The sequence below is a fragment of the Gymnoscopelus braueri genome (assembly GCF_963280865.1).
Source record: "Gymnoscopelus braueri genome assembly, chromosome: 7".
NCBI classification, from domain to species: Eukaryota; Metazoa; Chordata; class Actinopteri; order Myctophiformes; family Myctophidae; genus Gymnoscopelus; species Gymnoscopelus braueri.
In genome coordinates this window covers 29,448,331-29,471,673 of record NC_137608.1, presented here as the reverse complement: position 1 = coordinate 29,471,673, position 23,343 = coordinate 29,448,331, and the positions used below count along the sequence as shown (strand labels likewise).

Below are 23,343 nucleotides of genomic sequence, written 5' to 3'. Positions count from 1 at the left end.
ATGTGATTTCCATTGTCATCGCCCTCCCCTAACTCTGAGATTGTATAAATGGAACCAAAATACCAAATGGACCCATTTGGTTCCACTTGTACAGTCTTAGAGATACATCAACAACAGTATTTTACTGTTCCCTCTCATCATGACTTCAGCTGTGATTTACTTCTTGCTGTTGTCTGAAGAATCCCTCATGTGCTACACCACGTCCATTCACCTGTATTGAGTTATGTACACAGCCAATCCACGTCTTGGTGGCATCGTGGTGAGAGGAAACGTTTCTTTTTCTTGTTACCATATTAATATGTTGCCCATTTTGCTCTCGCATCCTACTCGGGGGTGGGGGCTACATCATACTGGACCCCCGACACAGCAGGTCTGATACTGTGCTGGTAATTTATTACAGTAAAAATTCTGCATTTATAGCGCCTTTAAAGCGCTTTGCAATAAGTTACAATACGTTACCTTCACCCATTCAGACACGCACGCACGCACGCACGCACGCACGCACACACACAAGTCAAGGCAAACCTAAAAGTGGACGCAAGGCTGTTCCAGAGTTTTGGACCAATCACAGAAAAAGCTTGGTCACCCTTTTGCTGTGTGTGGGTATGTGTGTGTGCGTGTGGGTGTGGGTGTGGGTGTGTGGGTGTGGGTGTGGGTGTGTGGGTGTGTGGTTAAAGTATGTGGAAATATTGTGTGTATGAGATTCCTTGTTTAAGTGCTCACGTGTTCATGTGTAAACATGTGTGCATGTTTGTGTGCTCATGTGTGCTCATGAGCCTCATGAGGTGAAACAAAACAGTAATTAGGTGCAATGTGTGTGCAGTCGCGGTCACATTTATGATGTTCTGTATTTAACTGTCAGCATTTTAAGCCCCCCACACACACAAACATTGCCCCATGCCAAGAACAGAAAATGGGGACAGAATGTGTCAACTCTTAAACAACTATTATGCCTATCACACTCTTCTCTTCTCTACCCTTCTCTACCCTCATCTCATCTCATCTCTCTGTAGTCTACCCCTGCTCCAAGCAGCTACAATGTGAGTGAGTCATTTGAGAAGACTTACGGCCGACCATCCTTCTCAGAACCCCGGAGTGAGGGAGCCAAGAAACGACGGAGCTGCTTCCTTTCTGCTGCCCCACGTGAGGTTTCCTTCCTACAATACGACCCCAATGGACCAGGTATGACAGCCAAGAGAGAGAGAGAGAGAGAGAGAGAGAGAGAATCATTGACCAATACCAACATTTTGCGAAGTGGGTGGCACTTGGCATTATAAGAAATGGCCAATATCTACCACAAAGTGAGCGTAGTCTACTACAGTATAGATGGGTTTCCGCGCAACGTCATCACAGAGCAGAGTGCGCAATCTGCGCATGCTTGGGGTAGAACGAACCGGAAGCGCCCATCACTCTGTTGTTTTGTTCGGGATTTAGATAATAGCAGCATAATGCTGCTATTATAGGCATAATAGGCATAATGCTGCTATTATATACAAACAGATCCAACTTCCGACAAATCATTTTTATTGAGTAAAGAAGATATTACAAACTGCATAATTTAATCTACTTTCATTAAACCCGGTGAAGACCATTTATTTTATGAATGTACAATGGCCAGAGCTGCTGCGGGTAATAGCGCCCTCTATAGGCTCATCCCTCCACTGCGCACGCATCATCCTGTCATGTTTACAAACAGGAAACCCATCTATGCAATTCCCATGAAGAATGTTAACAAAGCTGTATTCAGGTAAAGGTTAAATGTAGAGCAATCATGTGGGATCATTTATTTATAAAACCCACAGACAGAGTTAAACACTTTCTAACTGCCATCCATATTTGTGGCATTTTATTATAGGCAAATATTTTCAAACATGTGCTAGTTTCGCTAAACTAGCACATCTATTTCCCCTATTCTTGTGCACCACTGTCATACAATGTACAATAAAGCCTAATGAAAAAATATAAAAAGACGGAATATGGAGATACAAGGTTTCTGCCCGAAAGCGACGATATGCAAAACAAAACAAAAATCCAAACAAAACGTAAAAAAATAAAAATAAAGTAAGAGAGTCAACATATGTTTCGTAATCCTAACAACTGCTCTCCCTGAATGTCTCAACAATGCTGAACATGCACTGAACCAAACAGCCCCGCCCATTCAGCATGATCCGCTCCTATTAGTGTCATCTCTATGGGCCCCTAACCCAATATTTACCTCAATTACACTCCCATTGAAAAATGTTGTTTCAAAATGTGATAGATTCATGACTTATTTGGATAATTTATGAGCAGCCCTGTTTCACCGAGGGACTCAACCCGCAAGGCTCCCCAAACCATTTGACCAAAAAACAATTTGCATATAAATAGATTTGGACTGTTTGCAAAAGTGTTTCTTTCCAGCCGACCGACACACACCCTCTTGTACTGGCAGGCAAGCACGAGCACACACACACACACACACACACACACACACACACACACACACACACACACACACACACACACACACACACACACACAAAATGTACAATGCACAATGCCGACATACACAAGAACAGGCAGGCAGGCACTCATGTGCACATACACAACCCCCCCCCCCCCCCCCCCCCCCCCCCCCCCACACACACACACACACACACACACACACACACACACACAAACACAGGTGTGCGTCTGCATGTGCAAGCTTGCACTCACACTTGCTTACACACACACAAAGTCATTTTGCCGATTATCTAATTTGCATTTATACTGTAGATAGGTAAAGGAACATTGTCATTATTTTTCTCATTGTGTCCCTTCACCTGCGATCACATTTCTGATGTCCTGTTAATGGAAAATATATTTAACCATTCAGCATTTTAAGCCCCATTATAAGTGTGTGCGTGTAATCTGTATGGATGGGCGATTCTGTTTGTGTTTTTATGCATACGCATGTCAATGTCTCCTTGCTTGCCTGATCATGTATGAAAGAACCAATGAACTTGGCGCACACGCGCACACACGCACGCACGCACGCACGCACGCACGCACGCACGCACGCACGCACGCACGCACGCACACACACACACACATTTCTGTGATCATTACAGTATGTTTCAATGTGTGTGTATGTGTTTGTCAGGCCCAGGCCAGTACAGCCCCAGTATGAAGTCCTCTCCTCAGATGGCTCTGATCTCATTCAGGGAAGACAGATTCAAAGCCCCCAAGAACAACACCCCTGGACCTGGAGCTTATCAGGTACAGACCGTGAACTTAACATACAGCACATGCCTTTGACAGAGGCACATGTATCCCACAGCTAAATCTACAGTGTCCTTTTATGTCTGAGTTATGTCGGAACATTTTTTTTTTTTCACTGTACATTTACTGACCTTGGGCTGTACAAAAGAAACTAGACAAATGTGCTCCTCGGAGCACAGGTCTCCGCCAGGGCAGGTAGCTTACAGTATTGTGGGCCAGCAATGTTTCACGGCCATCGGATGCTGCGTTCATGATTTGAGGCATTTTGTTCAAAACGGGCCACTCCTGCAAACTTTGGAAGCCAATCTTAATCTTAGCATCAGGATGGAATGTGAAAAATCGGACAGATCCGTCTTGATCACATGACTATAGAGATGATGTTTACCGATTGGCGTGATGTTTGGACAAAATCTGTAGGAGTATCAAAACATTTCTTTTGCAAACATCGGCCTCCTGGTGGCGCTATAACAGGCCGATGTAGAAAACTTGGGGCAGTGGTTCTTCCTTGGCCTCCAGAGAGTGTGCATGCACAGTTTCATGCCGATCGGTCCAACGGTGCCGGAGATTAGCTGCTCACAGACGGACGGATGGACACACAGACTGACACACGGACGGACAGGTGCGAAAACATAGTCTCGGCCACGCCTCCGGCCTGGCGGAGACATTTAAAGAATCAAGCAGAAGAGTGCACTTTGTGGTCTATATAAGGTTCTTTTCATAGTGTGAAAAAAAATAAGTTCATGTATAGCAAGCTGCAAATAACACGTTGGCATAGATAAATGCACTGTGTACTTTTTTCATATACAGTACTATATAACGTGACCTTACTTCATGGTTTGAACTTAATTTCCTTTGCAAGTAAAGTCTCTCTCTCTCTCTCTCTCTCTCTCTCTCTCTCTCTCTCTCCCACTCTCTCTCAGTTAAAATTATATCTGTGGGATATGGATTTAGAGCTTTACAGACGCTGGTAAATGTATGAGAAATGATAGGGAGATCTCTTCCTTCCAATCTCTGGTGACTTAGCTGAAGCTAACCCACAAAATCCAAACTGTGATTTACAACCTTGCCTGCATGTAGGTAAATTTGGGACACAAGCGTCCCAACACGTCACGAGCCAGGGGTTGAATATACAAATACATTTATAGTGTATATCTATATACAGTATATATACTAGAGGTTCAGGCCGCTATGCGGCCCTCATACCTACGTCACACCTACGATACATCTCCTATCGGGTTTGTTTATGGTTATGTCTGAGTCAGAGTGACGTGGCCGTGGTCCTGCCTATGTTTGGGCGTATCGGGTTTGTTGATGGCTATGTCTAAGTCGGAGTGACTGGTCCGGCCGGCCCACCCTCCCATTAGCCAATTTTATTATATATATATACTGTATATAGGGTTGAACCGGTGACCTTCGATTTTCCTTTCTGTCTCTCTCTGTCTCTCTCTCTTTGTCTTTCTGTCTGCTGTCTGACATTGTATCTCAGGGCCGGCGTCACAGGGGGGCATGAACCGGACCATCTCACCCCCTCAGTCAAGACTGCCAGTTAATAAAACAAACCTTCTGGTACTTTTTAATTAATAACGTTCGGCATCAAGCCATCCTCAGCGTGTTAAGAAAGTGGTCAGTGGTGTTGTGTGTACCAAGAGGGACTGATAGACAGACAGACAGACAGGACAAGGACTTCAGCTGCTGTCGGTTAAAAATAAATAATAACCCCCCCACCGTTGTCGGCTAGCGCCGGCTCTGTTGTATCTGCTCTGCAGGGGTTTCAGTATACAGTATATATATATAAACAGTGTTTTGTATGGCTTTGTGCACATGCAGCAAAGGCAAAATTCTGCACATTCTTTTTTTTATAGACATTTTTACAACCTTCTCCTTCTCTGCATGGATACATGCTCCTGGATGTTCTTTTATCTCTCTCTCTTCTCTGTTTCACACCATTTGTCCCTCTCTCTGCTCCATTTCTCTCTGTTATGAAGAGAAAGTATAGCTGTGGGAATTCTTCTTCTACCATTGCTAGTAAAACTGTTCAAGTGTCTGATAATCATCCCGTCCTCTCCTCTCCTCTCCTCTCCTCTCCTCTCCTCTCCTATCCCATCCCCTTAATCCGAATCAGAATCAACTTTATTGTCACATCACAGGGTTACAGGTGTAAAACAGTGGGTGAAATGTTGTTTTTGTGCAAGGCAAGCTACATCATTTTGTTATTTCCATAAAAGTGAAAGGGAAGAAGAAGAAGGGGGGGGGGGGGGGGTAAGTACCTGAGGTAGGACATAAGGTGCAGGAAGTATCTGAGGTAAGACATCAAAACATGACTTATTTTCCATCAATTACACATCCCATGAAGCATTGAATTCATGGAGATGTTTTTGTTTTTGTCTCATTCCTAAGCCAATACTTTGATGACCGGCGAAGTGTCCGGTAGAAGACACAAAGAGTCTCCTACCTAGTCTCCTATTGACCTGGTCAACAAATTATTGGCTTAGGAATGCGACAAAAACTGAAAAGAATGTATTCAAGGCTTCATGGGGTGTGTAATTGATAGAAAATACGGGTGAACTACTCCTTTAAGGTGTGAGAATTTAAAAAATCAGCGCGTTGGGTTACATGGGATTATGGTCAGAATCATAATAATTTTGTTATCTCCATAAGAGAAAGGGGAACAGAAGAAAGGGGGGGGCAAGGGGAAGAGAGGGAGAGAGATAAAAACAACAAATTATCTAAAAGTGTCAGCACGTGTTGACCACATAGTCCACATAGTCCAAGTCACTGTCCCTGGTATAATCCACAGATAGGTCCATGAGGAAGAGAAAAAAGGTCCAAGTCCAGCCTGACGACAGGTGATCATGCCTAGTTCAGCAGTCATAGCCATGTGGAAGCTGTTCATGAACCTGGTGGTGTTGCCATTGATATGGTAGGCCTCCTTGCCCGGCCGCGGTCGGTTTAGGGGTATGAACAGTTTGTGGCTGGGGTGGTGCCTGTCCTTAGCTCCTCTCCCATTATGCACTCTGTCAGCTCCTCGGTCTGGTCGACGTTGAGGACGAGGTCGTTCTCCCGGCACCAGAGTGCCAGTGAGTTGATCTCATCACAATCCGGCCTATCACTGTCTTGTCGTCCGCGTACTTGATGATGGTGTTGGAGTCATGTGTGGCTGTACAGTCATGCGTGTACAGCGAGTAGAGGAGAGGGCTCAGGACGCATCCCTGGGGTGCTCCAGTGTTGAGGGTCAGGGGGTTAGATGTGATGCTGCCCATTCTCACCACCTGATGTCGCTTTGACAGGAAGTCTAGTATCCAGTCGCACATGCGTGGGTTTAGCTCTATAGGTCTCGGAGCTTTGTGTCAAGCTTTGCTGGGACAATGGCGTTGAATGAATGAACAGCTGGTCCACAAACAGCATACGTACATATTTGTCCTTCAGTTTCTTATCATCCATGTATGAGAGGATGGTGTGGGGAGCCATGGCAATCCCTTTTCATTCTGCTGCTCCTCCATCTAGCCCTTACAGACAGAGAGAGAGAGTGTGTGTGTGTGTGTGTGTGTGTGTGTGTGTGTGTGTGTGTGTGTGTGTGTGTGTGTGTGTGTGTGTGTGTGTGTGTGTGTGTGTGTGTGTGTGTGTGTGTGTGTGTGTGTGTGTGTGTGTCAGGGCGTAGCTAGACCCACCAATTAAATGCAACTCAGTACTCAGATGACACCTGTCACTGCAGAAGTCACATAAGATATTACCGACTCCATTTATCTGCCGGTAATGTCACTCAACGCGACTTGACTCCAATCTATATGCTACTGTACATCGACACAGACTATATACGTAACCTTGTTAGTGAAATAAATGTGCTATTCTTGATGTACCTCCCCTGCCTTTCTATACATAAATTTCTTGCGCAAGACTGACAGAATCTTCGTTTGCGATGTGTGAGGTGTCATGGAACAGTTTAGATTGACAAAAATAAATACTAAAACAGAGCAGCTCTTTGACAGTGAAACTCTGCTCTAAGCTCTCGTTGTGGTAATGACCTCTGCTCCTCCAAATCTATGAGACGTGTCTAGGCAGACTCTGAATGGGAACTCAGTCAAACAGAATAGACAAAATAAGGCACAGACAAATTCACAGTTTTAGAAGAATTGGTGATATATTTCTGATATCAAAAAGGAGCCTCAAACTTACATTTAAGCAGGACAAGAAATGTATGCAACCGCCAGTCTGAACTCAAGGAACACACTGAAAGGTTACAGGTTTTATACAAGTGACTTCAAACAATTCTCACAGCACCTCCTGGCCCACATGGACACCAATCACTCGGCTCATCCTCAGACTTGTTAATTTGTCACCTTAGCATGTGAAGTGAAACAAAAGAATGCAAATGTCTCTGTTAGGAGACAGGGTGTCTAGCAGGCAACCATTCCTAAAGCAGGGTGGAGCCCCAAGCAGAAGAACATCTTCATTTTAAATGTTAATGTTCAAATATCCTTGACATTTCCCCCATTTTAACATTTAAAATACCTTTACACAACATTACTCATAGCGACATATCACAGGGATAGGTGAAAAACCCATATTCAACTTTACAGGAAAATTCCTAACCAGCCTACCAAACAGATACGACCACCTTTCCGGCCAACGATATGTAGAAGTTCAACAAAACAAAAATGCATAGGGAAAAAGTCCATTCATGAACAGAAAAATACAGTTACAAAATACAGTTACAGATCACAAAAGAAAATAAAAACACATAAGCTCCGAAAAGTTCCTCCATCATGGGTCCCCTAGTCCATTGTTCCAGCCAACTCTTGCAGTAGGGAAAAAGCAATTGTAGAGCAAAACTTCGCAATCATCGAAAAGGTCAGGTCCAGCCAGTGAATGTCCCGTTGGCCATCCAATAAACGCTGTAGAACACACCAGCACTGGTTCACGGTCGTCCACGTCCGCGGCGCTCTGTGAAGAGTGGATCCACATCCTTGGGGGAGAACGCAGGTAGCTGTTTGGAGTCAGACACGAACATCCAGACCACAGGCAGAAATGGACACTTCACACCTAACCCATCTGCTCCACCTGCAAGGAAAGAGAAAACAATGTTTTTAAAAAACCCACATATGGTTGAACACAATATAGAAAATTATTTCACTTCCTAGAAAAAAACACTTAACGTGCAAAAGCAAACCACCGATACTATACCACACAAGTTGCCAAACCAGTATTCAGTACGTCCAATCTCCTTCTCTCAGAGCAAGCACTCCAACGGACCTTAAAAGAAAACTTAAAATAGCATTGTTAACATCACTCAACTAACCCTATCACCTTAAATTCTCACTACTTGTAAAACAAGCCAAACATTTTCTGCAGGTATAATAAACTTCACTGGGACCATATGTAGTGATGCAGCCCTGGCTAGCTTTATATTACTAAGAGAGAAGAAACCATTAGATAAAAACACACATTTAATAGAAATCTAAGTTGAAACAGAAACTGCACAATTCACTCAACTGTTACAAAATTAAAACATACTTACCCCCACAGCTTGGACGCCCAGAAAGTTTCACTCTTCCTCGTACCAAAGAAATTACAACACAATACTTTCCGACGCGCATGCCAATAGTTTAGGAATTAGTAATATTAGTAATTAGTTGTTAGTCACAGAAGGACACAAGATAAACACTCATAACATAGCAATATGAATTCACATCAAAATAACAGTCAGCCTCCCACGCATTAAATTCTGCAACCCTAAAGGAAACTGGGGACATTATAAAACAATCAACACATCATATATACATAACCTTTTCCTTATGTTCAAAACCTGGAGAAGAACACTTTAAGCAAGATATTAAGACAAGGAAAAACATCTCAATTTAGTACGGTCAATCTTTGCTCGTGAGGCGTCCCTCAGAGAGCAAAAACTCTTAAAATGGCTTACAAGGCGTCAACGTCGCATTCTCTCGCAAAATGACCAGGCTGATGACAGTTCCAACATAACCACTCATCTAATGTGGTCACATCAGCCGGACCACCATTATCTGGAGCATAGAATTCCAATTGAGCCATTAGCAGTCTATCACCCGTGGCTTTTGACTTTTTCAGTTGAAGAATTTCTTCTTCTCGTATTATCGTGTCCGCGTGCAGACAGTATTTCTTCACATCATTCAATCTGGCACTTTGCCATGCAATGCAATGTCTCACAAAGACTGCTCGCACCTCAGGGAGGAGCCCATCCACCAGAGTTTGAATGAACTGTCTTTCCCATGACGAATCTACTGCAATGTCTGTGCATTACCGCTGTGTGAATTAAAAACAGGCAATTTCCTAGCGAAATAATCATCAAATGTTTCATTTGGCTTCTGCACACATGAGTAGACCGTTGTCATGTTAATTACTGGTTTAAATGTATCCTCAAATGCAGTGGCTAGGGCAGCTAACTGTGTCTGATAAGGAGACGCTCCATCAGCTGACCAGGTCGCGTTCGAATTCCACGTCACAGGTTTTACTTCCCCCCAAAGGAGACCTAATTTAGTAATACACACGTGCTCTAGTTCTGCAGAAGTCGGACTACATTGGGCTGTCATTTTCTTAAAAGCAGTGGCAAATGTTACACCATTGCTCCTTGGGTCTGGCAGTGAACTTACTATTGCCTGAAGTTCTGCTATTTTCCAAGGCCTATAAACCCTCTGGATACCCCCCTGGCCATCCGGGCATTCCAACATTGGAAGAAGCATGTTGCTTCCAACCAGTGACAACTGCGGCTGGTATGATAAGCCAGATCTGGAAATGCTTGAATATTGACCAAGAGGTGCTACAGATCCTGGAAAAACATGGCTTCTTTCTATCAGGCCACTTGTGCTCACGGATTTAGATGGGAATCTAGAACTCTCTTGAATTTAGTCCATTATATTACTATATGATGGGGGCGCCAACAGCTGAGACTCAGCGGCAGCGCCGGGTGTCGGCAGCTTCTCTGGAAATGCTGGAGTAGGCACCAGGAGTGGGGCTCCCAGCTGTGAGCCCTGACTGTGAGGGGGGGTTACTGTCACTAGACAATCAACTTTGTGCATCTTTGTCCCCACCCCCCTTCGAGAGTTGGCCGTCTCCTCCCATAGCTTTAACCCATCGAGCTGTTTATTCCATTTAGCATTTAATTTAGCACAAGCAGACCCTTTGCTTTTATCAATTTTTTCTCCAAACTCTTTTGCCATCTTTTTCCTCAAAGATCGGAGCACAGGCTGTTTAAAGCTTCCATGTTCAGGAAAACCATAATTTTTATGCCATTTTGGCAGAAATGCAACCCCTTTAACTCCAAATTTGTCATGCACAATCCTTGCAGGACCCTGATATTCCTTCTTATATGCAAGTATTGCCCCCATGTTAAATTTAAAGCTCTCAATATGCAATTTAATATTATTACTACTATTATTATTATTGTACGCACTCAACCTAGGCGATATTATTTATATAATGTCTTATTTAATTAATGCTGTTCAATTTACTATAGTAAGTATTAAAACTCAAAGTATTAAAACTCAAATAATTCTGCCAAAATATATGTATATATAAATCAAGGCAATCTCTATTACAGACAACAAAAGGGACTTTCTTCTTGCAGGTTTCGTTCATAAATGGGAGGCAATTGAAAAATTCCTCCTCTAACAGACATAAACCAAGCCTCAAGAAAAATTAAAAGAACACTGTGTTGCTGAAAAGAACTTCCAAAATATCACAACAAAGTATAAAGACAAATGTACTTTGACTCACAAACAAACAAACATTCACTCAGCGCTTTTCATTGCTTTGTTAGCAAAAGGACCCTAGGCAAGGATAAACCTCCCTTTCTATAGTAGCTACTGAAGGCAAAACTTACGTCTCCCTTAGACCATTCAACTTGTATAGATGCAGCAAAATTAATGAATAATTCCCTGATCTACTTACTTGATTAGCAGCAGGTAAAAGAATAAAAACGAACAGACTGCATCACCACAAACAAAAACACCAGGAGACTGAACAACGTCGGCTTACATTAAGAAGCGTATTTCGTCTGACTACAAAAAGGCAAAACGCTGAATCAACCTACCTAATGAAAATGCTTACACTACAACAGTCAGAACTTCTCCACAACCTAACCCTCTCTATCAATATGAAGCGATATACTATATCCTTCAGTCTGAATGTCTATTAACACTAAACAATACAAACAAAGACATCACCAACACACTCCAAAACCACTGAACCACAGTCTGCCTTATACCAGCTACCCAAACAGATTTCACCAGAATTTACCGCTTGTGCTTGACTGAACAGTAAAAGATTGTCCTTACCCCCCACTGTACAGTCAAACACCGCGCCGCAGCAAAATCCAAGCCCAAAAGCAACGGCAAAGGACCTCCAAATGTCTAGGCAGACTCTGAATGGGAACTCAGTCAAACAGAATAGACAAAATAAGGCACAGACAAATTCACAGTTTTAGAAGAATTGGTGATATATTTCTGATATCAAAAAGGAGCCTCAAACTTACATTTAAGCAGGACAAGAAATGTATGCAACCGCCAGTCTGAACTCAAGGAACACTGTAACGGAGGTCCTCTTAATCTCCGTTACGTTACAGGACTTTGGGATATGTTCATGTATATGGCGGGGGACACACAGTTATACATGGTATGATATTGCACATGATAAATAAGTAGGAGACAAGTAATGGATTATAATTATAATCTTTATTATCTGTTGGCATGTATGTGTGTTCCAGAGTCAGACATCGGGGGAGGGGTCACCTGTGAAAGACAAACAGCAGAGTTAGAGTAGTTATGCTATGGGCTCTAAGAATAAATGTTATTGCTATGTTTCTCAACTTACCTTTCCTTTCCTGTCTCCTACTCCCAGGGTGCAGCATTAAAAGAGTCCCCGGGGAAACAACAGCTGCTTTTATAGTTCCGGGAGGGTTCCATCAGATAGGATTGTGCCAGGGGTGGGGAAAATGTTATATAGTTATGTTTGTGGGTTATTGTGGGGTTTGGGGATGGTAGTTAATTTAGATCAGTTAAGTGATGTCATATTGTGGTTTTCATAGTAGGTATATTGCTGGGGTTGGTATGCGGGGGGGTTTATGGGAAATTATTATGATAGAGCAACCCTGTAGTTGGTAGCACCTGAGGGTGGGGAGTATAAAAGGCTGCTTTCTATGCAGTCTGTAAGTAGGGCTGGTCAGAGTAACATGTGCCCAGAGGACATGATTTTATTGTTAGGATGTATATTATGAACACTGTAACTTTTTGGAATAAAGGCCCACCAAGTGGATTTTATATATTTCCTGCCTCTGCCTCCTCACTTCTGGTCATGACTGCTCGGTCAATCTAACAAGTGGTGTCGGAAGTGGGATTTTTTATTTTTTTTGACCTTGGTGAGGAGGTGAAGATGAGGAGAGGAGGAAGAAGAAATGAGGAACAGGAGGAGCCTGATAACGTAGAAGTGATGTCGGGAACTGACCAGGGGGCCACGGCAGTCCCCACCGGGGACACGCTGGAGGAGCTGTCTGGCATGATGAAAACTTTCATGAAAACTCAAGCAGCCAGAGAACAGAAGCATGACAAAGAACTGTCTCGCCAGGAGTTGAGATGGACAAATTTGGAGCTCCAGTTTCGCCAGATTGAGGGCCGAGTACAGGAGATGAGAGGAGAGGACGACGAGGAGCTAGAACTTGGAACGATGGACGATGATGACGGTGGGGGTGATGATGATCTGGAGGTGAGGCCCAGGCGCAGGTCACCTGTACATCGAGACCCAAAACTGTTGCCACTGTCTCCCGGAGATGACATAGAACAGTTTTTAACCACATTTGAAAGAATGGCGCGCGTTTGCCGTTGGCCTCCAGATGAGTGGGCTGTCCGTCTGGTCCCCCTCTTGACGGGGAAGGCCCGTAGTGCATACGTGCTCATGGACATGGCGGACTCAGAAAACTACAAGAAGGTGAGAAAGGCGATTCTTGTCAAATATGAAATCACCCCTGAAACTTATCGACAGAGATTTCGTGCCTTGAACATCCAGTCGGGTGAGACACCCTGTGAGCTATACGCCCGCCTGAAGGACATGTTTAACAAGTGGGTCCGAATAGAAACCACCACCATTAAAGACATGGCTGAACTTTTGATCCTTGAGCAGTTCCTGAGAATGGTGCAGCCAGAAATGGAAGTGTGGATTCGGGAGCATGATCCAAAGACTGCTGATGAGGCTGCCCGCCTTGCGGAAGTGTTCCTCTCTGCCAGGAGGGGCCGCCAAAGCTTTGCCGCCAACCAGAGTGGTCCCCCCGGTTGGAAAAGTAAGTCCTATGGGGATGAGAGGGGTGGTCATGGTCAGGCCCAGAGTAGAAACTCCAACAATAGGCAGGACCCCCCATTTAGACCCACCTATACCAAAAAGCCAGATAGGCCAGAGCTGAGGTGCTATCAATGTGATGAGTTAGGCCACACCCAGTACTCATGTCCTGTTGCTAGACAGAATAAAACTTCTCTTCACTGCTCTGTTCCTAGACCTACTGGGTTAACTGCTGTCAGTCAGGAAAGAGGTCGTATGGTGTCAGTGCTTATAAATGGTCAGCGGGAGAACGCACTTGTAGATTCAGGCAGTTTTCAGACTGTAGTGCGATCCAGCCTAGTCCCCAGAGAACAGTGGACTGATGACAGGGCTAACATTAGCTGTATCCATGGAGACGTAAAGGCCTACCCCACTGCTGAGGTCTATTTGACAGTGGAAGGGCAGACATTTCTTCTTTCAGTGGCACTAGCACCCAAGCTCCCATATCCGGTCATTTTAGGACTTGATGTTCCCACTTTATTAGATTTTTTACAACCCACAGAGCCACAAAATAGCCTGTCTAGTCACAAGTCTTTTACTCCCATTGAAACTGTGTCTGCAGTAGAAGTGGCCCAGGAGTCAGTGCTCTGTAAGGTCGAGTTGGAGGAGGATTCAGGGACCATATCAAAGTCCTGTAATGTGGCCACTAGGGCGCAGAGTGCAAGGGAGGCCCTCAGGGAACTACCGTTTTATGACGCTGAGCTGAAGGCAGGTCCAGAGAAGCCACTACGGTCCAAGACCCAAAAGCGAAGGGAAAAATTTTTGGGTACCCCTAGGGAAAGCGCAGAGTTGCCCAAACCCGACCACCCCTTAGACATGGACATTCCCCCTGATGTAGGTGTACTGCAGCGACAGGATCCTACACTGAAGTTATGGTTTCAGAAAGTATCAGAGGTTGAGGGGCGCAAACAGGCAAGGGTAGGCTGTTTGGAGGGAGCGACCTACGTAATTAAGAAAGGCATTCTGTACCAGTGTCAGGGCAGTAGTGAGGCCTTAGCATTACCCCAGTCCCTCAGGCATACAGTCATGGAGATTCAGTTCCTTGGGCCTTGGGCATATGGGGTTTTACAAAACATTGCGCAGAATCAGTAGCCGATTTGCATGGCCAGGTATGTACACCCAACTTTCACACTTTTGCAGCTCATGTGACACATGTCAGATTACCTCAAGGAGGAGAGTAGCGAAGGCCTCCTTACAGCCATTGCCCATTATTGAAACGCCCTTTGAAAGGATAGGCATGGATGTAGTAGGACCTTTAGAAAGGAGCGCCTCAGGTAACCGTTTCATTTTAGTTATTTGTGACTATGCCACTCGTTACCCAGAGGCATTTCCCCTGAGGTCAGTCAAAGCCAGACACGTGGCAAATTGCCTATTACAGTTGTTCTCCAGGGTAGGAGTAGCCAGAGAGATCCTCACTGACTGTGGAACTAATTTCTTGTCTAAATTATTGCAACAAGTGTATCAGCTGTTAGGTGTAAAAGGGATTAAAACCACCCCCTATCATCCCCAAACGGACGGGCTTGTTGAGCGGTACAACCAGACCCTAAAGGATATGCTGCGCAAGTTTGTGTCTCAAACAGGCTCCGACTGGGACCAGTGGTTGCCATACCTTCTTTTTGCCTACCGTGAGGTGCCACAAGCTTCTACTGGGTTCTCCCCTTTTGAACTGCTTTATGGACGGCAGGTGAGGGGGCCCCTGGACCTGTTGAGGGACTACTGGGAGGAGCCAAAGGGGCCAGGGGAGGATGTTGTTTCATACGTGGTGAAGATGAGGGAAAGACTGGAGAAGATGGCTGCTCTGGCAAAAGAGAACATGGTCACTGCTCAAGAGAGACAGAAAACGTGGTATGACAAGAATGCCAGGGAAAGGGTCTTACAACCAGGACAGAAAGTACTGCTGTTGCTACCGTCATGTGAAAGTAAGCTGCTGGCAAAATGGCAGGGGCCTTATGAAGTCACCAAACAGATCGGTAAGGTCACCTATGAAATCTATATGCCAGACAGAGTGAAAAAACATCAAAACTTTCACATTAACCTGTTAAAAGAATTCCATGTCCATCCAGATCCAGAGCCAGTTGTACAACAGTTCCTCATCCGACCTGCGGTGGTGGAGGAAGTGGAGGAGCTGGTGTTCCCGACCAGCACAGCAGAACCCAGCCCAGTGGATGTGACTCATCTCACAACCCCACAGCAGGAGGAGATGAAAGCTCTCCTAGATCCTCGGCTGTTCCAAGAGCGACCAGGGTTCACCAATCTAGTCCACCACAACATCTACCTTGAAAAGGTGGCACCCAGCCGGAAGAGAAGCTACCGTATCCCAGAGCGGTTAGTGCCAGCCTTGCAGCAAGAGATACAGATGATGTTGGAGATGAAAATCATTGAAGAATCGAACAGTGAGTGGTGCAGCCCTGTGGTCCTGGTGCCGAAGAAGGACGGCTCTTTAAGATTCTGCATTGACTTCAGGCACCTAAACTCCATTTCTAAGTTTGATTCATACCCGATGCCCAGAATTGATGAACTGCTAGAGAGGGTGGGTAAGGCAAAGTTTATCAGTACATTGGACCTGAGTAAAGGGTATTGGCAGGTGGCCTTAGCACCAGAAGCCAAATCACTGACTGCCTTTACAACACCTTCTGGTCTGTTCCAGTTTCGAGTTATGCCATTTGGCCTGCATGGTGCCCCTGCAACATTCCAGAGGCTTATGGACCAGGTCCTGCGAGATGTCTCTGGATTCTCTGCAGCCTACCTTGACGATGTGGTGGTCTTTAGCCAAACCTGGGAAGAACATCTGGCCCACCTACAACAGGTCCTCCATCGGATCAGGGCTGCTGGGCTGACAATCAACCCCCGTAAGTGCGTATTGGGGAAAAGGGAAGTGGAGTACCTAGGTTACGTCATTGGGGGCGGAGTCATCCGACCTCAAGTGAGTAAGGTGGAGGCTATTTCATCTTATCCTATCCCAACCACGAAGAGGAGACTAAGGTCCTATCTGGGGCTAATTGGTTGGTATCGCAAATTCATACCGCACATATCAGAGCGAGCTGCTGTCTTGACAGACCTAACTAAAGACTCTGCACCAACCAAGGTCCGGTGGACTGAAGAAAGTGACAAAGCCTTCAGAGACTTGAAACAGGCAATCAGTACCGAGTCCGTTCTACACAGTCCAGATTTTAACCAGCAGTTTACCCTTCAGACAGATGCCTCGGGGGTGGGCCTTGGGGCTGTGCTTTTACAGGAAGCGGAAGGGGAGCTGAAACCGGTTTTGTTCCTCAGTCGGAAGCTGCTGGACCGTGAGACCCGGTACTCAACAATTGAGAAGGAGTGCCTGGCCATGAAGTGGTCTATTGAGACGCTGAGATACTACTTGCTGGGGCGCAAGTTTATCTTGGAGACAGATCATCGGGCACTCCAATGGTTACATAAGATGAAGGATGCAAATATGCGCATTGCTGGATGGTACCTTTCTTTGCAACCCTACAACTTTACTGTCAAGTACCGGCCAGGGAAGTCCAACCAGGTAGCGGACTGGTTGTCCCGTAGGTCCGAATGTTGAGGTACTGTGCTTCTGGGGGGAGAGGGGGAAGGTAATGTAACGGAGGTCCTCTTAATCTCCGTTACGTTACAGGACTTTGGGATATGTTCATGTATATGGCGGGGGACACACAGTTATACATGGTATGATATTGCACATGATAAATAAGTAGGAGACAAGTAATGGATTATAATTATAATCTTTATTATCTGTTGGCATGTATGTGTGTTCCAGAGTCAGACATCGGGGGAGGGGTCACCTGTGAAAGACAAACAGCAGAGTTAGAGTAGTTATGCTATGGGCTCTAAGAATAAATGTTATTGCTATGTTTCTCAACTTACCTTTCCTTTCCTGTCTCCTACTCCCAGGGTGCAGCATTAAAAGAGTCCCCGGGGAAACAACAGCTGCTTTTATAGTTCCGGGAGGGTTCCATCAGATAGGATTGTGCCAGGGGTGGGGAAAATGTTATATAGTTATGTTTGTGGGTTATTGTGGGGTTTGGGGATGGTAGTTAATTTAGATCAGTTAAGTGATGTCATATTGTGGTTTTCATAGTAGGTATATTGCTGGGGTTGGTATGCGGGGGGGTTTATGGGAAATTATTATGATAGAGCAACCCTGTAGTTGGTAGCACCTGAGGGTGGGGAGTATAAAAGGCTGCTTTCTATGCAGTCTGTAAGTAGGGCTGGTCAGAGTAACATGTGCCCAGAGGACATGATTTTATTGTTAGGATGTATATTATGAACACTGTAACTTTTTGGAATAAAGGCCCACCAAGTGGATTTTATATATTTCCTGCCTCTGCCTCCTCACTTCTGGTCATGACTGCTCGGTCAATCTAACAAACACACTGAAAGGTTACAGGTTTTATACAAGTGACTTCAAACAATTCTCACAGCACCTCCTGGCCCACATGGACACCAATCACTCGGCTCATCCTCAGACTTGTTAATTTGTCACCTTAGCATGTGAAGTGAAACAAAAGAATGCAAATGTCTCTGTTAGGAGACAGGGTGTCTAGCAGGCAACCATTCCTAAAGCAGGGTGGAGCCCCAAGCAGAAGAACATCTTCATTTTAAATGTTAATGTTCAAATATCCTTGACAGACGCCACTTTCTAAAAATGGTTCGAGTTTTGTGCGCGTGTGTGTGTGTGTGTGTGTGTGTGTGTGTGTGTGTGTGTGTGTGTGTGTGTGTGGGGGGGGGGGGTAGCCTGGTTCCAGACCTCAGAGTGACTATTCACTACTTTCTTTACCTCGTCCCGCCCATTTTCCTGTCATGGAAAATGCTAAATCTGAAGAGAGAAAGGGAGAGGAAGTGGAGAAGACACTGAGAACGAGGCAATAAGGGAAGAGATTGTTAAATTCAACAGGCAAAATAAATCTGTCTGATGTTCTAGGCCTGCACCCCGAAGCGAGCAACTGTGTAATATCATGATTATCTGTTTGAGTATTCACCTCTGTGTGTGTGTGTGTGTGTGTGTGTGTGTGTGTGTGTGTGTGTGTGTGTGTGTGTGTGTGTGTGTGTGTGTGTGTGTGTGTGTGTGTGTGTGTGTGTGTGTGTGTGTGTGTGTGCGCGCGAGTGTGTGCGTGCATGTGTGCGTGCATGTGTGCGTGCATGCATGCGTGTTTGTGTGTGGGATGCCTGCCTTCTACTTCTTCTATGGCATTAGACCATAGTGAGGGTTCATTTACCATTTCCATTATGCGAAGGACAAAGAGGCTACCTGCTTCTGGATAGGCCTGAAATGAAGCTAAATTAGCCTTCTTTCTCACTAGTTGAGCTTAATTTAACACAGAGGCAGAGAAATAGAGCAGGAGAACATAAAACATAGCAGAGCAATGGTCATCAAAGGGAAGACATGTTGTAGCACAATGCAACAGTTGAAAGGAGATGTAAGTGTGCAGGAGCGGATTCAGAGTAGGTTCGGGGGATGGGGGGGGGGCACATGGTTGACCAACAGTTAAATATGGGGAGTGGGGTCACCCATAGGCGACAACAAAAATGATGGACGCCGCAGACCTCTTTGTCATATGATATTTATGACTCGTGAGCACTACATACTTTACTTTATTTGTTTATTTACGGGACAGTGCACGTTAATGAACATTCAATACAGATACAAATATTGCAGGTTTGAGATGTACAGCTAGGCGCAGAATGACGAGCCAGGCAGAGATGGTTTCAAAGTTGTGCAATTTACTGATAAACCAACAGCATTTACAAACATTACTTATGACAGCATGACCTCAGGCTGGCAGATAAAACAAATACAGTATCAGGTTCTTGAACTACTACATACACTCAGTACCCACTTAGCGACAGGTAAAAACTAATGTCTAATCAACTGAAGAAATACAGCACTAAATACTAAAATACCAAACTAACAAAACCCTCCAACTACACCCCTCTCTCTTCCGTGGCCCTTTGGTTCAGTATGACAAGGTAATTGCCAGGCTTAACAAGCTGATGGACTTCAGCTGGAGTCTTGAATCTGCCTCCTGTACTGTATGTGCACTCCCCTGAAACCCCTGCCTCCAGGAAGTAGACCTCAAAGAGAGGTTGATTAATAGGATGCCCACAATGGCACAACATAACCCAATAACCAAAATAAACATCATGTATTGTATTAGCATGTTTTGTCAATCACAACAGTCAATATACATGTCTGTTTTTCAGTGAGGGGGTGTTCTTCAGCTCCCTCACAGTTTTTTTTTGCCTTTTTCTGTGCGACGGAGCTCCAGAGTGCTTGACATGCACTGAGTGAGAGGCCCTGCTCAGTGATTGTGGGTGCTCCTCTCCAAAAGTAAAACTATTTTCTGCTTGAGGCGCCCATAGCATTCCGCCAAATAATGCTGGATGCCAAAACGAGATGCTCGGCACTAGGAAGAGGAGCTCTCCAGCACACCTTTACCAGAAATGCATGACAGAAAGGCGCTGGCAGCTCAGAACGCTTTCTGAGGACACGGCCCCTGAATCAATTACCTTTTTCCTTTGTATATGTGTGGGCATGTGCTCATGCATGAGTTGTGATCACTCACATATTGAATGGAGATTGCTGTTCTGTGTATGCAATGTGAACGTGTATTGCTGGAAATTGTTTGCATGCTTTGTGTGCGCACATGCACACATGCATAAGGGATACACACACACATGCATTACATGCACACAGTTGCACACACGGTGACCCCCTGCTCGCCCTGACTCCTCAGTCTTAACCCATTGACCTTATGAAACATCCCATAATCTCCTTCATCATTGCCATGCCGATGGCATCATTATTTCCAAGGGGACTCCCCATCCACCCTGCGCCTCTTGGGCAACCCCAAGGACGACCTGGCGATGAACCCACAACCTCTTTCCCAGCAGGATCAATGCTGAGATCTGAGCCGGCCTAGCCAGTGTGTCTAAATCCTAGATCTGCCATCTTCTGCATACCGATGGAGGGGTGGGGGGGGGAGGGGGGGGGGTGTGGGGAAGGGAGAGAAAACATATCATGGCTGTTGGTCAGAAACCTTGTATCTCCATATTTCATATTTTTATGTTTTTTCATATAAATTCCCTATTTTATACTTGGTCGTATGACTTGGTCGTAAATGCTGAAAAACGCGATTGTTTGTAAACGTTCGCCTATAAAAACATACCCAAAATAGGGAGGTTGAAAGTGGTTAAGTCTGTCTGTGGGTTTTATAAATACTTAACCAGTGAGAAGTATTAACAAGAGCTTGTGACTAAATAATAACTACAACAATTTTTTCTATTTCCTGAAAAGTTACGCTTTTGGACATACAAGGTTTCTGCCTGACAGCGACGTGAGGATTTCTCTGGTGTGTGTGTGTGTGTGTGTGTGTGTGTGTGTGTGTGTGTGTGTGTGTGTGTGTGTGTGTGTGTGTTCGCGCGCGTGCGTGTGGTTTGTATTTTTATGCACTATTGAGTGTGTAGCAATGTGAATGTCTTTAGAATGCTGAATGTCTGTGTGTGTTTGTTTGTTTGTTTGTTTGTGTGTGTGTGTGTGTGTTTGTGTGTTTGTGTGTGTGTATGTGCACATGTTAGCGTGTGTTCGTGTGCAGGTTTGTGTGAGGGAGGTGATTTTGAGGTCAGACTTTGAAGCTCATGCAGGATTTCCTCTTTTTGTGCCGTTGGCGTTTTGCTGCCCCTCTCAAGACCTGGGACATGCAGAGAGTGAGAGAGACAGAGAGATAGTGTGTGTGTGTGTGTGTGTGTGTGTGTGTGTGTGTGTGTGTGTGTGTGTGTGTGTGTGTGTGTGTGTGTGTGTGTGTAGTAGTACATGTGTAGACTCAACTGCACTTAACCCTCATGCCTTCTTTCTCTTGAATACAGATCAGAGTGTGTTTCTGGTGTAGCATATGTCATGTTTACTTATGAGTGTGTGTGTGAGTGCGTGCGTATGTGCTGTGCATGCGTGCGTGTGTGTACATGCATATATGGAAATGAGAGAAAAATAGAAAAAGACATTTGAGAGGAATTTGTACATGTGTAGCACTAGCATATGCATACTACAGCACCTTTCCTTATACCATCTCTTATGCGGTAAGTGTGCTGCTCTTTGATAAGCTCCCATTTCTCTCTCTCTCTCTCTCTCTCTCTCTCTCTCACTCTCTCTCTCTCTCTCTCTCTCCCCTCTCTCTCTCTCTCTCTCTCTCTCTCTCTCTCTCTCTCTCTCTCTCTCTCTCTCTCTCTCTCTCTCTCTCTCTCTGTCAGTGCCAGCTGACCTAACAAATAAAATCCAAGTTGTGACATGTCTTCTTTCATCAACTTTAATGCATCCCCTCCCCCGAAATTACTAATTGTCAACACCTTTGCGCAAGACATTGTGAAATTGTTTAAATAAACAAGGGCAGGTATTTTGAAAAATGCAGGAACATGATGGTGAATACACAGTTTGTGTAAGGTTTGATTGGACCGTTTTATACAGCGACACGCGATAATTAGTCACTAGTACAAGTACTGTTTATTTAAACCCTTGTTCCATTTCATATATATTAATTATTTTATAAATATCACAACAAATCATAAATCAAAAGCCAGAACCTCCCAGCAGCTCCCTTCCCCAAGTAGCAAATCAATCCTACAGAGGGAAGAACACAGTCTTCTACAATTACAACACCATTGCACTGATTAGACAGAATCATAAACCTTCACACAAATCTTTAGGACTGATTGAATTTTGCAGTAATTCCGGTGCACAACTACGAAACCTGAAGGAATGTGTTCAATATGTGTGTATGTGTGGGTTTATGTTCATGCACGTGCACTTGTGTGTACTCCGTGTGTGTGTGTGTGTGTGTGTGTGTGTGTGTGCGTGCATATACATATCCATGCACTTCACATATACATGACATCAAATTTGTCATTTTTCACCCTGGCTGTTTGTCTTTCTCCAGCTGAGTCCAGGCGTCATGGATACCGTGCTGAAGGGCACCTTCAACGTTACGCTAAACAACCCTCTGGTCTCCCGCTGTTCCTCCTCTGTCCCCCATGGTCACCACATACCAGACCCCAAGGTCACCACCGGAGGCGGCCGTGTCCCTCACAACCCCTTCACCACGGTCGGCACTTCCTAGCCGCCCCCCCAGGGGTCAGCGTTCAAAGGTGAGGGGTGAATAGGTTAGAAGGGCAAAATAACATTTCATTCCATTTCAATACATTTCTTAGGCTGTTCAGTTTTTTGTTCATCAATATTTATGGTTATATCCATTTCTGTTGAATGTATAATTGATAGAGAGTGGCCCTATTTTCAATGATTGAATATTATTGAATTGTGCTGGAAGCTAGCTTATTAACTGACTGAGCTGACCCGTGGTCAGATTGTTAGCCTTTAGAATTAACCAAGCAGAGCACCGGGAAATTGAGCTGAACCATGTAGCATTTTCTCTAAATATATTTTTTTATATGAATGAACTGTCATGACATTTAGCAATGCATTCACCTGTACATTTCTGTCTATGCAAAGGGTTTTTGTGTATTTTATAGGCACAAAAGGCAAATTAATAACAAACTGCACATAAGTTCACCTGAGAGGATAAAATGACTGTGACTAAAATGAGTTTGTGACTAAATAATAACTGCATTGGATCCATTGGAACACAGGTTCTGTTTTGTTCATTTCCTGAATCTGTCCTTCGCATATCTTGAGAACCGTCCGACCGATCGACTTTACACTTATGTCATATATATGCAGAGAAGCTCAGAGCCTCTGCCTGAAGAAAA

General features: G+C 44.7%; 1 protein-coding gene across 1 annotated transcript in view; it reads left to right on the top strand.

Moving 5' to 3' along the window:
• Positions 1-22,697, top strand: part of stpg2 (sperm-tail PG-rich repeat containing 2) — a gene marked incomplete at both ends in the record, with an annotated part of 84,236 nt that extends 61,539 nt beyond the window's left edge. Inside the window, 3 exons of the mRNA XM_080433561.1 lie at positions 1,014-1,182; positions 3,125-3,240; positions 22,518-22,697. Coding sequence (XP_080289687.1) covers positions 1,014-1,182; positions 3,125-3,240; positions 22,518-22,697 — 465 coding nt within the window. The remainder of the gene's footprint in view (positions 1-1,013; positions 1,183-3,124; positions 3,241-22,517) is intronic.
• Between the last annotated feature and the right edge of the window lie 646 nt (positions 22,698-23,343).